Source organism: Ambystoma mexicanum, chromosome 6q (assembly GCF_040938575.1).
Source record: "Ambystoma mexicanum isolate Mex_15411 chromosome 6q, UKY_AmexF1_1, whole genome shotgun sequence".
Lineage (NCBI taxonomy): Eukaryota > Metazoa > Chordata > Amphibia > Caudata > Ambystomatidae > Ambystoma > Ambystoma mexicanum.
The window spans coordinates 3,649,703-3,667,693 of record NC_090937.1 but is presented as its reverse complement, the minus strand read 5'-3'; the positions used below and the strand labels follow the sequence as shown (position 1 = coordinate 3,667,693).

General features: G+C 43.3%; 1 protein-coding gene across 4 annotated transcripts in view; it reads left to right on the top strand.

Moving 5' to 3' along the window:
- The window catches only part of TMOD1 (tropomodulin 1), a 720,714-nt gene that overhangs the window by 242,284 nt on the left and 460,439 nt on the right, over positions 1 to 17,991 (top strand). For all 4 annotated transcript variants that reach the window (XM_069630362.1, XM_069630363.1, XM_069630365.1 and 1 more), the window contains one exon: positions 3,291 to 3,447. In XM_069630362.1, coding sequence (XP_069486463.1) covers positions 3,291 to 3,447 — 157 coding nt within the window. The remainder of the gene's footprint in view (positions 1 to 3,290; positions 3,448 to 17,991) is intronic.

Below are 17,991 nucleotides of genomic sequence, written 5' to 3'. Positions count from 1 at the left end.
GCGGCTATGGGGAAATGACGGATGCTAAATGTAGGAAAGCTGTACAACTCATTAAACTCGTTGAGAGATTCGCTAAATGAACAGCCGGATGCAGCATGGAAGGCATTACGAGCATGGCGGTAGCCGTGCCTGACGGCTACCGCATGCTCGCTACCGGCCCGCCACCCGCGACTGGGCAATAACCGGCCCATTACGAGATGAATGGGCCGGTAATTGCCCATTCGCCAGTGGTGATAATGCTGGGCTCCTGATCCCCACGGTGCCGGTGCAATCACAAGTTCTGCTCGTGGGTGCCGCACAGCCCGCCAGGTAAGACCTGGCGGGCTGTCAGGAACCCGCAAGCAGAATTCGTAATACAGTGGCACGGTATGAACTGTGCTGGTGCCTTACCGGCACCGTTCATACGGTGGCTGCCACCCTTATAATGAGGCCATTATCTTGCTTTATAAGCAAAGCTTTGTCCATTCCCGTTCTACAATTTTATATGGTATCAAGTCAGTAACAATGCAGGACCTATACTGGCTTGATGTGCTAAAGGGCAGGTTTTGGCATAAGATTTTAGGTTTACCCCCTGCTACTGTAATGGAAACATTCAGGCTTGAACTCGGGCTGATTTCACTGTGAGGCCTTGCCCTTAAAATGCAAGGGGCTCTATACCTAAAGGCTGTGTCTAATCCAAAATGTCCTCTACTCAGCCTTCTGGGATCTGAGAAGAAGCAAGAAACAGTGAATGGTTATTACTGTTTTAGGGATCTGAATGATGAGATTTGGAAAACAATTGATTGGTACCCAGAATCGGGAAAATATTATTTCCAACTCAAATTGGCTTTCGAAAAAAATGTGGAAAACTGGGATGGGAGTATGAATTAGCAACACCTAGCTAAATTAGGCATGTATATGTATATTTCCAGGTTAGTGCATACATATAAGATTGCTCAACCTTATATGTTGCTGAGTCTATCCCCTGCTGTCCGGAGATTTGTATTACTGATGCGTATAAATCAATTCCCAGTATTGGCAAATAAAGGTCCAATGTTTAAAAATCATTGTGAAAAAATATTTTGTCATATTTGCAAAGTTGATTATATGTTTGTAACAGCTAAACATGTTATGACTGAATGTACGGCATTGGGCTCTATCTATATGTGTAATCTGGTAAAATGTGTTCATAACTATGAAATGATAAACAGTTGAGAATTCTGGCCACACTGGCGGCCTCATCAAGAGTTGGGCGGTAGCCCTTAAATGCGGCAGTAACGCTATTACCGCCGTATTTAAGGGTCTGCCCAAACATGAGTCTGGCAGCATTTACCCCCAGCTACAACCTGGGGTAAATGCGCCGGAAAAATGCTAATTTTCGGGCGCTATTAGCATGCACTAATGGTGCCGAAAATGCCCCATTGGGTCCAATGAACTCAATGGGGAATACCCATTACTGCCCAATCCTTGATCCGGCGCTAATAGCATCAGACCGGATGGCGGTAACGCTATTACTGCTGCATTTAAGGATCCGCCCAATCACAAATCTGTCAGCATTTACCCACAGCTGCAAGCTGGGGGTAAATGCGCCAATTTAACACCCATTTTCGGGCGGACCTTGCGCTGCGCTTTCAGCGTGCACTAATTGTGCCGAAAATGCCCCATTGGACCCAATGGGGAATGGGGAATACCCATTACCGCCCAACCCTTGATCCGGTACTAATAGCGCCAGTCCAGTTGGCCGTAACGCTATTAGCCCGATGCCGCCCAACTCGTGATGAGGCCCACTGTCTAAATTCAGGAAATACTTCTCTGCATATAGCACTTTTTAGAGTATGGTGCAGGTATCCAAAAGTTTTAAAAATGAATGAAATGCCTGATATTTCTACGTATTATGTTCTGGTTTGACTCTAAGTGAAGGGTTGTGAAATATTTATTATGCAATTGTACGATATGTAAGTATTCTTATGTTGGCATAATCGTTTCTTTTAACATTTTAATATTTTATTGTTCTTTTATACATAGATAGATGTGAAATTGTGATGAATTGTTTTCTTTTATGAAATGTGAAATTCGTTTGAATTAAACACATTAAAATTAAAATTAAGTAAATTAAATAAGAATACGTGCTGGTATTGGCATTTGTGCACATTGTAACCTTACTTACATACCCATAATCTTAGATTTGCAAGAGGACAGCTCGTATGACCAGAATGGCACAACGGCTGTTCTTGTCGGCTGATAACGGAAAGAGCGCGGTTTTGCTCTGAAGGGCGGGCTGGCTGAGGAATTGATTTGATCTGGAAAACATGCAGAGAACCAAACAAAACAGTTAACATCTATTATCAAGAAATGCAATTTCCTGGATGAAAAAGAAGGAATAGGAAGTCCAGACCTTAAGTAGGAAGCCTAAATGAGAGGTCTTGCACAAATAGTTCCAGATATAGCATCCAAAGCAAAGGGCAGGGCTAGTGGGCATTATCAAAATATCTTCAACGCCCATTTTGGTCATTGAGAAACGTTATTCTCACGTATGGCCTGCAACCGTGGTATACAGTGCACTCTTTGGACTATTGGAAAAGAAGCTAAGCCAAGCAGTGGCTATGTTGATGGGGTCAGCAGTGGGTTTCTTCCAGGTGTGAACCTAATGGTTATAGCAGTACATAGCTGGTAACCTATGGACGGTATATAGCAATGATCGGATCTTGGCTAACAATAGCCAATATTATGAGAAAGACCTATGTATTCCGCCATGCGATGAAGAACCATTTTGGCGATTTGGCTTGACGATATGAAATTTCGAAAGCTAGTGCTTTTTGAAATGTTCAGTTTGATGTAAGTAAGACCATAGAGGAAAATATAGTTAGGTAGGATCAGCAAAATGTGTTTGTATTTTTAGTTATTTTGCAATGAATGAGCTCTACTCTTTTTAGTCAATAAGTATTGAAATCAAAATCTCTTGTGTGATGAGAAGTTCTATTTTGTAATGGCCGAATGCCCAAAAACATAAATACAAAGTTGGTTGTTACCTTGCATTGAAGACTTGAGAATGATATTGTCAGCAGCCAGGACCTTCACTTGTAAGTTTATTTTTATATTGTGACCTCTGTCAAGCTCTACAAAGGTTCAGTGTAAGTAACCATTTGTTGCAGCATGCCTACGTTTACTGAGGCAATGGGGTAACTCGATTACAATGAGCGAGCTTGTTATCCAGATTCTGTACTTATGGATTTAGTTAGTAATATGCTAAATTATTCCCACAATTGTCTTTTTGAGTTTTGTAATGCTGCTTTCCACCTGTTGCTTCCCAGAATGCTTTATTGCCCGCGGGACTAAGACAAAAGGATCAAACAAAGAAAACACCGACAGGCCCGTTTAAACGCGATGACCTCTTGGATCACCTAGAGAAACAGGCCAAAGAAATGAAAGACAAGGAAGATTTGGTGCCTTTTACGGGAGAAAAACGAGGTACCACGTTGCTTCCCTTTAATATCTTCTGAGTAATGTGTGACAAGTTGGGTCAATTCTGCACATTTTTAGTTTTGCTATTAGATGGTGTTTTGATTTATTGATTGATTGTTTATTTGTATAGCGCCTATACACAATATGTTTCAAAGCGCTTCAAGGAGGGAGGGAATATGGGAGAATACAATTACATTCTTACAAGTCATTGAAACAGATCAGAATGTGAAAAATAACTATCATATCATAAAAGATAGTGCAAGTGCCTGGAACAATAAGGGAGAGGTGGCGGGAGGGGAAGGAGACAAAACTAGCAGTAGCATTACTATGCCTGATGACAATTGTTGCAGTGCAAGAGTGACAAGAGGAGGGGGTGAGGGGGGTAAGGGGGAGAGAAATAGAAGGGGTAAGGAGACGAAAAAACAAGAGACTATCCATAAAAGGTCAATGACTGTTCAAGATAGCGCAGGGGAGGGAGTGGGAGGATAAGACAGAAGGTAAAAGGGGGGGACGGACAAGCTGTTATCAGGGGCCAAGGGACCGATGATAAGAGTAAGTGCTGAGATAAGGTTTAAGGGTAGAGGCGGGCAGGAAGGCTGCAAAGACAGGCAGCTACGAATTACTATGCCTAATGGCAATTGGGGTAGTGCTGGAATTTGACAGAAGGAGGGAAAGGAAGGGAAGACGGGGAGGATCACATCACAGATAAGCCATATCTATTTGCATAGGTGTAAAGATAGGACTGAGTTGGGGTATGAGGAGGGACACACAGCCTGTGGATATTATTCAGGTTTTACCCACCCATTGATCACCCATGGCTTTGCTAATCACTATGACCATTCCCACCTACTAAAACTGTGATCTCTCTGGCTAGCTCCATTTGCAATTGTTATTTCCAGGCACTCTTCTGAATGTATTGGCTTTATTGCAGCTGTAATTCAGCTCCTGGTGGAATACAATTTTCCTAACCAAGTGTACCTTCATCCACTTGATTTGCAATATGTGTGTTAGTTGCACAGGATCCCCATTAAAAAATAAGCATTGGCAAAGCAAAACGTTTTGGCTCTTGTATAGGCCTTATACAGGCCATGGTAGAATGTGCAGTGCCTGGCAAAGTGCCTATCCTATGCTTACAACGGCCATACTTTTGTATTTATGTATAGTGTGTTACAACTACAAATAACCTTAAAAACATGCACTTATTACAACAGTTAATCCATTCTTATAATTGAGTCAGCATTTACAATAAATGAACCTATTGAGTAATAAAACCTTGATTTGTCAATTCCATGGCATTCGTGCCTTGAAACACTTGTGTATAGGCGCGTTATAAATGCCATATCATATGATATCAATTTCTTTTTCTATTAAAAAAAACAAATGAATCAATGCTAAAATGAAAGATATTAATTTGACAGGTCGCAATACTGAAATGTTCTTGTCTGTGGCAGTTTCAACTTATGTATAAATCTGGCCAAGTATTGAAAATGCAGCTAGGTCAGTTTCGTGCACAACATAAGTAAGTGACTTGCATCATCAAAAGGAGTATGTTAACCTAACAATACGGCATTGCCTCTTACTACCTTTGATCCGATAAAGTCAATCCCAAATGTGTTCTAATTAACATAACAATTCAACAGTATTTAGTAGATGGAAACTTGGTAATATTTGGTTGTGGAGTCCAAGAACTAAACGGCAGCAAAGTCAGATAATAATTTAAAATTCTTAACATACAATATCAGCCCAATTGCTTAACTTTCAACTGTAACTTTTGCTTTAATGCATAAAAGTGCAGGCTCCAGTACTCCATCAATGAACTCCAAACATTTCTCGTTAAGCATTCCACATTTTCTGACGGATTTTGAGGATCATTAGAGTAGTACTTGGCCCTGGATAGCTAGTAAGGGGCAATGTAACAATGTATGTGCCTTCAAGTATAATGACCCACCTTCATAGGCAAGCATGCCTCCAAAGGAGTCAGCCCTTATTCTAGGCAAATAGCTTGAATAGATGTGCACTGAGGAAGCATTGCAATCTGCACCAGATGTGTTCCCTCTAATTTCCTCAACCAATCTGTATAAGAGCTCACATCTGCCTTGAGGCTATAATGAATGGAAAGAACCACACTTTGTTCATAAGATTACCTGATCTTTTCATGACAAAATGTTTAAGCTTTGATAAAAAAAAGATATAGCTCTCAGGCTCTTACTCTCCATCAGCTCGTAGCCGTTTTCTTTACAATCAATGATGGCTTCCAACTAAATGTACATATTCACTTACACAAATGCCTGATTCCCCATCTTCCATAATTTAGATCAAACCATACATGAGCCCAAAACACACAACCTAGGTTTTATTAATAATAACCTTTAAATAGTTGCAAAGAGAGTAATGAAAACAGTGCCAAAACTCCTCTCTAAGCAACATCACAGCATCTATGTATGCTAGCATCGAGACATGAATGGAAAATAACATGGGTGAAAAATTAATAATGGCGTATGAAGCCTTAGACAAATCAGTTAAATACATATTGAACAGAAGGAGGACATGCACACAACCCTGCTTTAAACAATGTTCCGTTGTAATCCTGTCAGTGAATGCGCCCATGCAATACAGTCGGACCTGAACTGTCCCTCTCAATGTCTAAACAGGCCAGGCATGGTGATCTATAGAAATATTTTGATTGTAGCTTTCACTTTGAAACTAAGTGAGCCAAATTCGTCTCATATACTCTGTAAAGGGAAGGAACCGTCCACTCATACAAAAACACTAAAACATTACCATTTTTAAATAAGTCCATATGAATTTATTAAATATTAAGACCAATTTAAACAGATTGAAAAAGAGAGAGTAAGACAGCATTTATAACAAATCACAGTAAATCACTAATACATAATCTTCTCAATCAATTCTTAAAAACAGCGTCATCTGCATGGGGTTGATTGCATTAAGAGACACTATATACACTTAAGCAGTTTACAGATATCAGACTTTCTCATTTCACAAGTCTATTGTCATGTGTAGACATGTTTTGGCCTTTTATGGAGATTTAAACACTATCCCTAGTGTTTCTACACCCAATTACTTTTTACGGCCTTCTTCAGGACAGACAATTTCTTTCCAAATGATGGTCACCTCTTTCAAATCCCCCGTAACAGGTTTAGCACAATATCCTGGATGGACATGAGCTCAAAGCTAACTTAATCATAGCCGTGGCTGGATATTGTTCCAATCGCCAAGTATTCACAGATCAATTCTGGTGTATTCGGATGTCCCCAACTGTATTAGGAACTTAATTCTTGCTGGTTATTAGCTTTAATGTGCTGCAACATTCAGGCTCCGGCATGGAACATCACACAATCGAACGATCGGAGGTGTGATGTTCCATGCCGGAGCCGCGGAAAGCTAATAAGGAAATCGAGTGAGGTTGACTTGTATACGTGATCTCACGGCAGTGTGGAGGACGTTTCCTTTTGTGACTGTACAAGTGTGATTCACTGAATGTTGCAGCACATTAAAGCTAATAACCAGCAGGAATTATGTTCCTAATACAGTTGGGGACATCCGAATACACCAGAATTGATCTTTGAATACTTGGCGATTGGAACAATATCCAGCCACGGCTATGATTAAGCTAGCTTTGAGCTCATGCCCATCTAGGATATTGTGCTAAACCTGTTACGGGGGATTTGAAAGAGGTGACCATCATTTGGAAAGAAATTGTCTGTCCTGAAGAAGGCCGGAAAAAGTAATTGGGTGTAGAGACACTAGGGATAGTGTTTAAATCTCCATAAAAGGCCGAAACATGTCTACACATGACAATAGACTTGTGAAATGAGAAAGTCTGATATCTGTAAACTGCTTAAGTGTATATAGTGGTGTCTATTAATGCAATCAACCCCATGCAGATGACACTGTTTTTAAGAATTGATTGAGAAGATTATGTATTATTGATTTAGTGTGATTTGTGACATATGCTGTCTTACTCTCTCTCTTTTTCAATCTGTTTAATTTGGTCTTAATATTTAATAAATTCGTATGGACGTATTTAAAAATGGTAATGTTTTAGTGTTTTTGTATGAGTGGACGGTTCCTTCCCTTTACAGGGTATATGAGACGAATTTGGCTCACTTAGTTTCAAGGTGAAAGCTACAACCAAAATATTTCTATAGATCACCATGCCTGGCCTGTTTAGACATTGAGCGGGGTAGTCAGCTGTCTCGTTTGAGTATAATGCTTTAGTTTCGTCTCCAGTTTTAGACACTGACTCCCCCTTAAACAAAAATTATTTGGGAGACTACCTTTGTAGAGGTAACGGACCTGAACTGTGGCATGGCTGTATAGCTGCATGAGCATGGTAAGCAAACCCAAAGGGATATTCCAATTAGCAGGGTTTGCCCACTGTAATGTGCATGCTACGGAATCAAAATCCACGGTGATAGCAATAGAAATGTACTTATAAGGGTGAGTTCCCCTCAAATGAAGCTTCTTTTATTTGTAAATCTTGTGCTAAAGATGTTATGAGTAGTGCCCGAACCTTCCGAAAAACAGTTTTAAATGGGCTTAGAAAATTAGTGCCAAAACACAATACAACATCCATAATGTTGGCACTGTTGGCTTTGCCAAAACGTGTTTCATTTTTGTTGGCGGGGTGTCTTAGGACTAGCAGGGGCATCAGTGAGCATAGAAATATTTTCATTCCAGAGTCTCCTTCCACAATGCTGTTGAAAGGACGTGTTCACATAATGAACGCAGACAGCTTATTTACGTAAATAGGCCATGGCAATTTTGGGTAAAAGGGAAAAGATTTGAACGTCTTAAGAACATTTCTGTTTGTTCTATTATGGATAGCATCACAGGGACTCTGAACAGGAACTGTGTAGGGGAATGATACATTCCGCCGAAGTCCAACTGCTAGACTCAGCGCTACTCTGTTATTTTATAAGCTCAATTAGTGGCGGTCTTCTGATCCTAGAACTATCTTGCTTTTGCTACAAGTTTAAGGGAACCCCATTGCATTGCCATTGCACTAGCAGAATAGCCCAGCGAGGTAAGCGCTTGCTTCAAAGGTTCTGTATTTATAGGGTTGAATTCTATTAGGATGGACTCAGCCTTTCCTGCTTATGGAGTTGATAACTAAGTAACATCGTTTTGAGGAATACTGTCACCTTTTATTTATAGTGCAGTAAAACGTGGCAGCAGGCTCTTTTCTAACCTGTACTCGTTATTCAATACTGCCCTCTTCTACAAGCCAACACTTTTCCATAACCTTAATTTGGCTGTAATCGGGAACCTGTCTGTTGTAATTAAAATAAGTTTATCAGCACTCCTAAGGAGAATACTTGGGGCATCATTACGAGCTTGGTGGTAATTCTGAGATAAAGCCGTTCCATCTTAGTCACTTTAACAGTAATCTCTGTTACCCCCTTTTTCCACGCACTGGTTTGCATTTGCCTCATGCACCAAATGAATCACCACCAAATTGTTAACATGTTGCTCATTTAACGGGCGACATAGATGCATGGTTAGCTACAACTTGTATGCCCATGCCTACTTCAAGGCCCTTACAGATTGTCAGCAAATTAAGAGGAATATTGGTATGTGATCTTACCTCTACAAATAAAACTCAGTAGAGTTTAATTAATGATTGCAGGACTACCTATTTTGTGCCCATGGAAGGAAGTGCCGGTGTTAAACATTTTGAAGGTGTAGTTTGTTGGATTTGGGTTGTTTGTTTGTGTACTATTTGTGACCTGACCAAAACCTAATTGCTTGAAGTTACCGTTTGAACGTAAATGCAAAAACAGTAAATCATCGCGCGTGTCAAAAAGACAAATTCCACACAAGGGGTCCTCGCCCTATTTATTCTCTATTTCCTGTTCGCCACAGAGAGGAATGCTTGCTCGCCATGCCTGAATTTATTTTAATGATTCCCTGGAAGCGGGGAACACCCCTGCAGCCCCCGAACACATTATACCATACATTATACCATACAAGGAGCGCGGGGGACCTACACCCACAACCCCCGCTCCTCTTGTACGATATTATAAACATAATGAAAAAGGAGTTTAAGGTGGAGCTACTAAGTGAATCGAGAAAATGAACAGAAGGTCCATTTCTACCTATTAAAAATGATCAAATGAATCATTCGATCAAAAGTTGTGGATTCAAATGATCTAAAAGTGTGAAATGTACAAGATTCACATGTTGCTCCATAATGTTAATCATTTCCTTTCTAGACTGGAGTAAATTAGTTTCCTTAAGGAACTAGTTTCTTGTGCACTGTTTTGCAGTGACGATTCCAGAAAAGAGCCTGAAAACAATTACTGTAACTGAGGAGGTACAAATGTCCAGAGTAATATTTAGTGCATTTCTCATACCCTGTTGCAGAGCAATGCCTGCATATTAGACTTAAAATCAGCCGTTATTTTATTCAAATGTGTGGGCATAGCAGGAAGGGATAACACTGATGGTGGGAGTGAGGCCGAAAGACTTGAGGAGTCGATCCATCCAGATTGATCAGGGATGCCACAAAATGTTCAACCAAATGAAAGGATTTATTAGACTTACTGCAGAGCTTACAACCCAATCTTTTCATGGTGCATAGAAGAAAGGAATATTTAACCTTTTTTCTCCTGAGCAGCCTCCACAATGACATTGAGACTGCAAGAATGCATTTGCTCACCACAATTCTTTATAGCGTCAAGCTGCATGGCCACACACAGGGCAGTGTGAGACAGGCATGGTCTCAAGAGAGATGACACAGGCAACAGATATATATATATTTCTAAACAAAACTGTAATAATAAACATGTTGGTGTAACGCCTAACTAACTGTCCATAAGTCCAAATCAAATGTCTGTCAGTGTCAACACCTATGCTTGTCCTCACAACTACAACAGAATCTAGTGGGAAAATGTTCTCAACCAAATATAAGTGTTCAAGTTCAATACAGTTCCAATGTAACTTTATTTCGTTTGATCATGTTCTGAAGTTAACTTCTGTAAATTCACAGGTACCACATTTCGCATCAAAAGAGGTTCCTGGGTTTCCCTACCCCAAGTTCAAATGTGACCAAGTTCATACAACACTGTGATCCTGGGACTCCCTTCCCCAAGATAAACACTCTCCAATTCTTTGGTTCTCAGGGTTCCTTAGACTTATACTGAGCAGTTGACCTATTTCCTCTGTTCTCAAGTTCATAAGAGAATACACGGTGCACTTAACCCATCCTTTGGTTAGCTTAACCAAATGCACACACATTTTGCTGCTTTTCCAATATTTTGTGGTTTCTGTTATAGGCACAGTTGTCAGACCACACGGTCCACCCAGTACAGATCATGGGACAATAAGTTTCCCCACATGCCGTTGTTCAGTAATATTCAAGACAACTCTTCAATGTCCTTATATGTCTTGCACATTATTCTTAAGGTGTTTTTCTGGCAGTGAGTTCTTTGATACACTTAATTGTCCCAGAATGTTTATACAGTATTTAGTAGTATTTCATAGTCTGATCAAATAACAAACAAAGGGGGTTCTGGGAGTCTCTCTACCAGCACGAACACAGCCCATTGACCTGTTCTTGGGTGGATGGCCCCAGGGAGAGTCTCCACCAAGTATTTAGCTCACTGTCCCTTTCACAGAGGAGAAATATCCCTGCATGTCAGTCATTGTCCTGCCCAGGGGCAGTCCAGCACCGAAATGCTAGGCAATTCTCCTCTGAACAAGAGTACCAACAGCAACCCCACACACGTGTTTCAGCCTAGTTGGGCATCATCCGTAAGGTGAAGCTGTGCCTCTCTGAGAACAGTGAGCAAGGGGTCCACGTCTGCATTCATCTCGTAACTTAGGGTGAGACCCAAAGTTACTTAATATGCAAACCAAAGAGGGTTCTTGGAGTCTCTCTACCAGCACAAACACAGCCCATTGACCTGTTCTTGGGTGGATGTCCCCAGGGAGAATCTGCAGCAAGTCTTTAGCTTAATGTCCCTTTCATAGAGGAGAATTATCCCTGCATTTCAGTCTTTGTCCTGGCCAGGGGCAGTCCAGCACCGAAATGCTGGGCAATTCTCCTCTGAACAAGAGTACCAACAGCAACCCCATACATGTATTTCAGCCTTGTTGGGCATCATCAGTGAGGTGGAGCTGTGCCTCTCTGAGAACAGTGAGCAAGGGGTCCACGTCTGGATTGCCCTGGTAACTTAGGGTTAGACCCAAAGTTAGTTAATATGAGAAACAAAGGGGGTTCTGGGAGTCTCTCTACCAGCACGAACACCGCCCATTGACCTGTTCTTGGGTGGATGGCCCCAGGGAGAGTCTCAAGCAGGTCTTTAGCACACTGTCCCTTTCACAGAGGAGAAATATCCCTGCATATCAGTCTTTGTCCTGGCCATGGGCAGTCCAGCACTGAAATGCTAGGCAATTCTCCTCTGAACAAGAGTACCAACAGCAACCCCATACATGTGCTTCAGCCTTGTTGGGCATCATCAGTGAGGTGGAGCTGTACAAGGCTTTTGTACAAGGTGTAATATTTCTCCTCTGTGAAAGGGACAGTGAGCTAAAGACTTGGTTGAGACTCTCCCGGGGGCCATCCACCCAAGAACAGGTCAATGGGCTGTGTTCCTGTCGGTAGAGAGACTCCCAGAACCCTCTTTGTTTTGCTGATCAAGAAACAACTTTCCTTTCATTCAATTCTTCATAATTGCAGTATTCACCTGGTTTCACTCCAACCACGACTTTCCTGTCGCCCAATATTCAGTAAATGTAATATTGCGTAGTATTTGTCAGGATAACACCTTTCATTCAATTAATGGGCTCCTTTTACTTGCGCCACTCTATGATAATCAGCCTCAGAATGCTTAACTGACAGTTTAAAAACTATATGAGTCGAGGTTCCTTTTTAAGGTAGCTTCAGGCTCCAGCACAACATCCTTGAGTTTCTTTAACTGTATGAGTAAACGTTCTGCTTTTCTGTGAAAATGTACCACCATGTACCAAGAAAGGTATGAAACAGCGTAAGTGTGAGGGAGTCCTACTGGGAACAGAGATCATTTGTTGCCAGACATGTCCATTCTTTCGGTGGGGTGAGGTGTTATTGAGATCCGTTGTGCTCTGTTTAAAACCGCTGGAGCTTTGTGGATGTTCTTCACATTTCTTTTTAAAGGATGACTCGATGATCTCATAAACTGGCTAAGAGGAGTGTGTGGATAAGTTAAAAGCCCCTTACATGGGCCCCAACGCAGACTATGTTTGCATTTAGGGCACATTTTAAAATTGTGATATTATTAGTTAGTCATTTATAACAAAGAATGACATTTGACTTTTGTGGTAATATTTTGTAAGTTCTGCAACAAATTAGAAGTAGGTCTTTATTAGGTAATATAAAGGCCCAAGCGATGCTGGCAGCCCCAACATAATACACACCGTACATTCCAAGAGAGGAATCTGCCAACGAAAGAGGCAGAGGGCAGCACAGTTTTCATGCACCAGCACCTCTGAGTAAGTCACCCTACCCAGTCGCAGACCATCGCCTCACTGTGTGCCATAAACCAAGTGTGGCCATATCAGTCCCCATACCTGACTGTGACTGCCCAACAGGGGGCGGGGGGGCACTTTTGTGGCACAGTGTGTGCCAGTTCCATGAGTTGATGCACTGTGCAACTGGCAGTTTTGACGAATGTTATCGATGTAATGCAGTTCATTTTCAAAAAGCCGCAAAGTAAATGAAATGCGTAAAAGTATTGCGCAAGACTTGTACACATGAGATTTACTTCACGGCTCATTTTCCACAATTTGTATGGCAGGGAGAAGGCACGCATCATACAATTACTTCACACATTTGCACCAGCATGTGTGTATTTTCATGCTGGCGCAAATGCTATGGATTCCAATGGATTCCATTGTAAACGCTGCCTGCCATGTGCACATGGCAGGCAGTGTTTACTCAATGTTCATGGCAGGGTGGAAAAGGGTAGTGGACAAGTGTGTGTGCCACCTTTTTGCTCTTTAGTTTTACACATGTGGCAGGTTCCCTCCACATTATTTGCCTGGAACTCGAAAATGGACCCCAATGGGCCTGATTATGAATCCGGCGGTAGCCATGCCGGTAAATACTGGCATGGCTGCCACCGGAGTCATGAATTTACCGGCACCCAGCAATGCGGGCTTACCGGGGCATTCCAGCCCGGCGGACCAGGTAAATCCCCATTGCCGGTAATTATTACTCCCCATTCCCATGTGAGTCTGATTGGACCCGTCAGGTCAGACCTGGCGGGCGGACCGGCACCCGCAAGCAGAAATCATAGCTTGCCGGTCCAGTAACAATGGTACAGGCAAGCTTACCGGTACCGTTGTTACAGGGCCGGCAACCTTGTAATGAGGCCCAATGTGTTTTAAAATGAACGGTCTTATTTTACCTAAGATGTGCGCTTTCTAACTACTCAGTTTTTCGAAAAAAAAGTTACGAAAATGAGTTAGGGTAGTGGGATACTTTTTATTGATCCCCGAGCTGATTGTCTGTACCAGCTCGACCGTGAATATCTGTAGAGAATACGTTTTAGAGAGGTGAAACGTTTATTCCAACATAAGGTAGCAGAACAATTTATTGAAATGCACATACAAGGGACAATTTGACACTTTTCTCCTCAACAGGGCTGTGCAAAGTGGGTTTTTACTGGCCAGACGACCACAGAGAGACATTCAGCTTTCATGAGGCTAGGGATGTTTTCAAAAGCTCTCTGGTGCTAGTAAAGCATGCATGGACATTTAATGTTATGTCACACATTTTCTTTTTTTCTTTTTATTTATTCGTAATATAATTATAGCCTTACAGCTTTGTATACACAACATAAAATACATACATAAACAACAAATCCCTAAAACTCCCAGTGTCAATATCCGTACATCAGGCGGCAATCACCACCAGAGTGGTCTAACAGCACCCGTGCCTTGTCCAAGTGGTGGCATGTCTTTTTTCTGCAGCTTGCAAGAACACCCTGGTCCTCATGGGATACGTTTTCAAATGGTCAGAGGATGAGTTTGTAGCTACCACAACCACAGTGAGCATGATACACTTGCTTGTGGACATTTTGGTGACAGAGGGGATTCCAGTGCCTTGATACTCAAAATGGGGGGCAATTTATCTCCAGGGAAATGCCCTGCCAGGAAATGCTGTAGCTGAAACACGAAGATAGCATTAGGACAAAATGTATGATCGGTGTGGTGCTCCTATTCGCATTCGTTTATGAACAAAAGTAGAGATTTCTAGTACAACTTGAAAATAGGTTTTTATTTGCATAAACAAGCAGAAAAACACATTGTGCCTCACTGGCATCTGCGCAGTGTGAGATAAAGGTGAGCTGGAGGAGGAACTCAGAATTCTGCCTGACAATGGCTGCAGATGCATGTTCTCCATCAGAGTCTTGTGTGCGTGCAGACGAGAATCGTTTCATAGTTCCTGAATTGAATACAATATTAACATTCATATAATGTCCCTGTAATTACATAATTATGGTCACGCCAATAAATACACAATTTAAAAATACTATATTGCCAAACATAACCAGTGTGGATGAGCGAGTACTGCAAAGTCAGCATAAAGGAAATACTGCAGAAGATTACAAGCCAGAGACTTAAGACCATGCTGGGGGGCAGATAAACTGCACTGAAAGCATTTTCTGTTGCATACACATGGGAAGATATAAGGCCTCTTTAGGATGTGGCGGTCATTCTGACGAATTACTGCCAAACTTGGACAGCAGTAACCTGCCTAACCCATTGGGAATCCCTCGGTAAATTGAGCTATGCCAAGCACACAGAGAGAATCCATGCTCTAGGAGACAAGCCTGGGAAACTCTTAGCTTGGCTCTATAAAAGGGAGACCCCCCAGGCCACCCATCTGCCACATACTCACACCTGACGGCACCGGAATGCATACCCAACAGGAAATCAACTCGGTTTTCTCGGACTTCTATTGCAGCCTGTACTCCAAAGCCCCACCCCACTCTGATACCGGGATCGGGGACGCCCTTGACATCATTGACCTGCCTAAATTAGACTTGCAAATGGCTGAGACCCTTGACGAGAATGTCACTCCCGACGAGGTCAGGGTGGTAATTAGATGGCTACCTGCTGGAAAAACCCCGGGCTCGGATGGTCTTCCGGGGGAGTTTTATAAGACCTATGAGGAAACGCTTGCCCCGATATTGGCCCAGGTCTTTAATGAGGCCTTCGAGTGTAGTACCCTCCTGGACTCCATGAGTGAGGCCGTGATTATACCCTTACTCAAACCTAGGAAGGACGGTCAGATTGCGGTTCATACAGACCCCTCGCTATGCTAAACGTAGACTGCAAGATCCTTACCGCCCTGCTTGCAAATAGACTGCGCAGAGTAATCCCACTGTTGATCCATGAAGACCAAACTGGGTACGTTCCGGGGCGTTCCATCACTGAGAACCTGCACAGACTACATCATGTTATGTACAGTACTGAGGGAAGGCCGCAGAATCTTGCAGTGGCGTCATTAGATGCCACCAAAGCCTTTGATTCAGTGAGGTGGGACTGGTTATACGCTACCATGGCCAAAATGGGGATAGGCCCTGTATTTCTAAAGTGGACCCAGCTAGTTTATGCCAACCCCACCGCGAGAGTACGCACCAACAAAACCTATTCTGCTAAATGGTCCCTTCACAGGGGCACCCACCAGGGTTGCCCTCTGTCCCCCATGTTATACATTATTGCAGCGGAACTGGTGGCAGTTTACCTGAGACAGGAATACGGGGAGGGGGGCATTAAGATAGACGGGGTGACCCACCTTGTCTCCATATATGCTGATGACACCCTTTTGTACCTTCAAGACCCTGAGCACCTCCTGCCCTACATCTTGGAAAATCTGGACTGCTTCCACAAGCACACTGGGATTCAGATTAATAGGAGCAAATCCTGCCTTTACCCCCTAGCAGCACTATACAGTGATGAGTATAGATCCCTCCCCCCTCTAGACCTCGAATGACAGGCGACATCTTTCAAATATTTGGGGATAACCATACACAGGAACCCCTGCACAGAACATATCCATAATACCGTAAGGGCCAAAGACTCTCTCACGAAATCCATGGAATTCTGGGGTCGGCTCCCGCTTTCAATGGTCGCCCTTCCCCGCCTACTACATAACTTCACTAATGTCCCCTTCAACATCCCCCCTCATTCTTTAAAGACCTGAACAAACTCTGTAGGGGCTTCCTCTGGCAGGAAGGTAGGCACAGGGTGGCACTGGAGACTCTCCAGAGACCATACGAGAGAGGCGGACTGAAGATCCCCAATTTTGAGCTTTACTTCCTTGCTAGCCAGCTGAGACATGTCACGCAATGGATAGCCGATGAGAGCACGACAGACACTCGCCTCCTCCAACCGGCCCTTCCCCGGCTGTTATTAAGAGACATACTGTGGGCCGGGGAGGGTGCTATGAGACACTGCCCTTACCTCACCAAGTTCAGGATCCGGTTTTGGAAAAGGGCCTGCAAGCTGGTTGGGTCGGAGGACCCGTTCTCCCCACAGATCCCCATTGCTGCACTTATGGCTAATTACTCGTGGGGGCAACTTGAAACACGCACACAGTGGGAGCCCCTCGGGGTGGCCACACTTGGGGACTTGATCCAAGAACAGGAAATCTTAACTTTCTCCGAACTCTGTGAGGCCACAGGCCTTCCGGCAGGACAGTTCCTGTTGCACAGGGCGGTTATACAGGCCTTGAACAATAGATGGTCGGTCGCTGCCGACCAGACCGAGGATAATGAATGCATTGAAACGATACTGAACTCCGCCGAGGGGGGCCATGAAACCTCACGTATCTACGAGGCCCTGCTGTGGGGCACGAGCAGGGGCGACCTTAAATGCAGGAGTAAGTGGGAAACTGAACTGGGACTTGTTTTCGATGACAAAGATTGGGGAGATATAACCCACTACCATAAGAAAGTCTCCAGAAACGCCTGCTTGCAGCTTATCCAGCTGTACATCACCAAAAGAGCATACCTCACACCGGAAGTCATATCAAGATTCACAGGTGCTGGAACCCAATCATGCCCCAAATGCAGTGAGCCCAAGGCTGGAATGACTCACATGTTCTGGGGCTGCCCAGTGATTAGGGAATTCTGGTCGCAAGTGAAGGAAAGAGTGGCCAGCTCAGACATGGAAGTTGAGGTGGACGAGCCTAGTGCCTGTATTCTGGGCAGATATAGGCGAAACAGGAAGAACAAACCCCTAAACAAGCTCAGAGACCTTATATATATATAAAACGGCTAAAAGGGGTATAGCCATGGGGTGGAAAAGCCCCAGAGGACTGCATATGCCCTTATGGTGGGGAGACCTTACGAAGTGGATTACAGCTGAAACCGCGGCGTGGGAAATGGCGATCCAAGTGCAGAGGCTTGATTCCAGCGAGGAACTGCACCGTTGGGTGGCCATGACAGTGCCCTTGCTCCACCCTGAGGTGGATGACAGTGAACTGGGTGGAGAGGTTTGCCTGGACCTGGGCACGGACTCGAGAGGACAGTG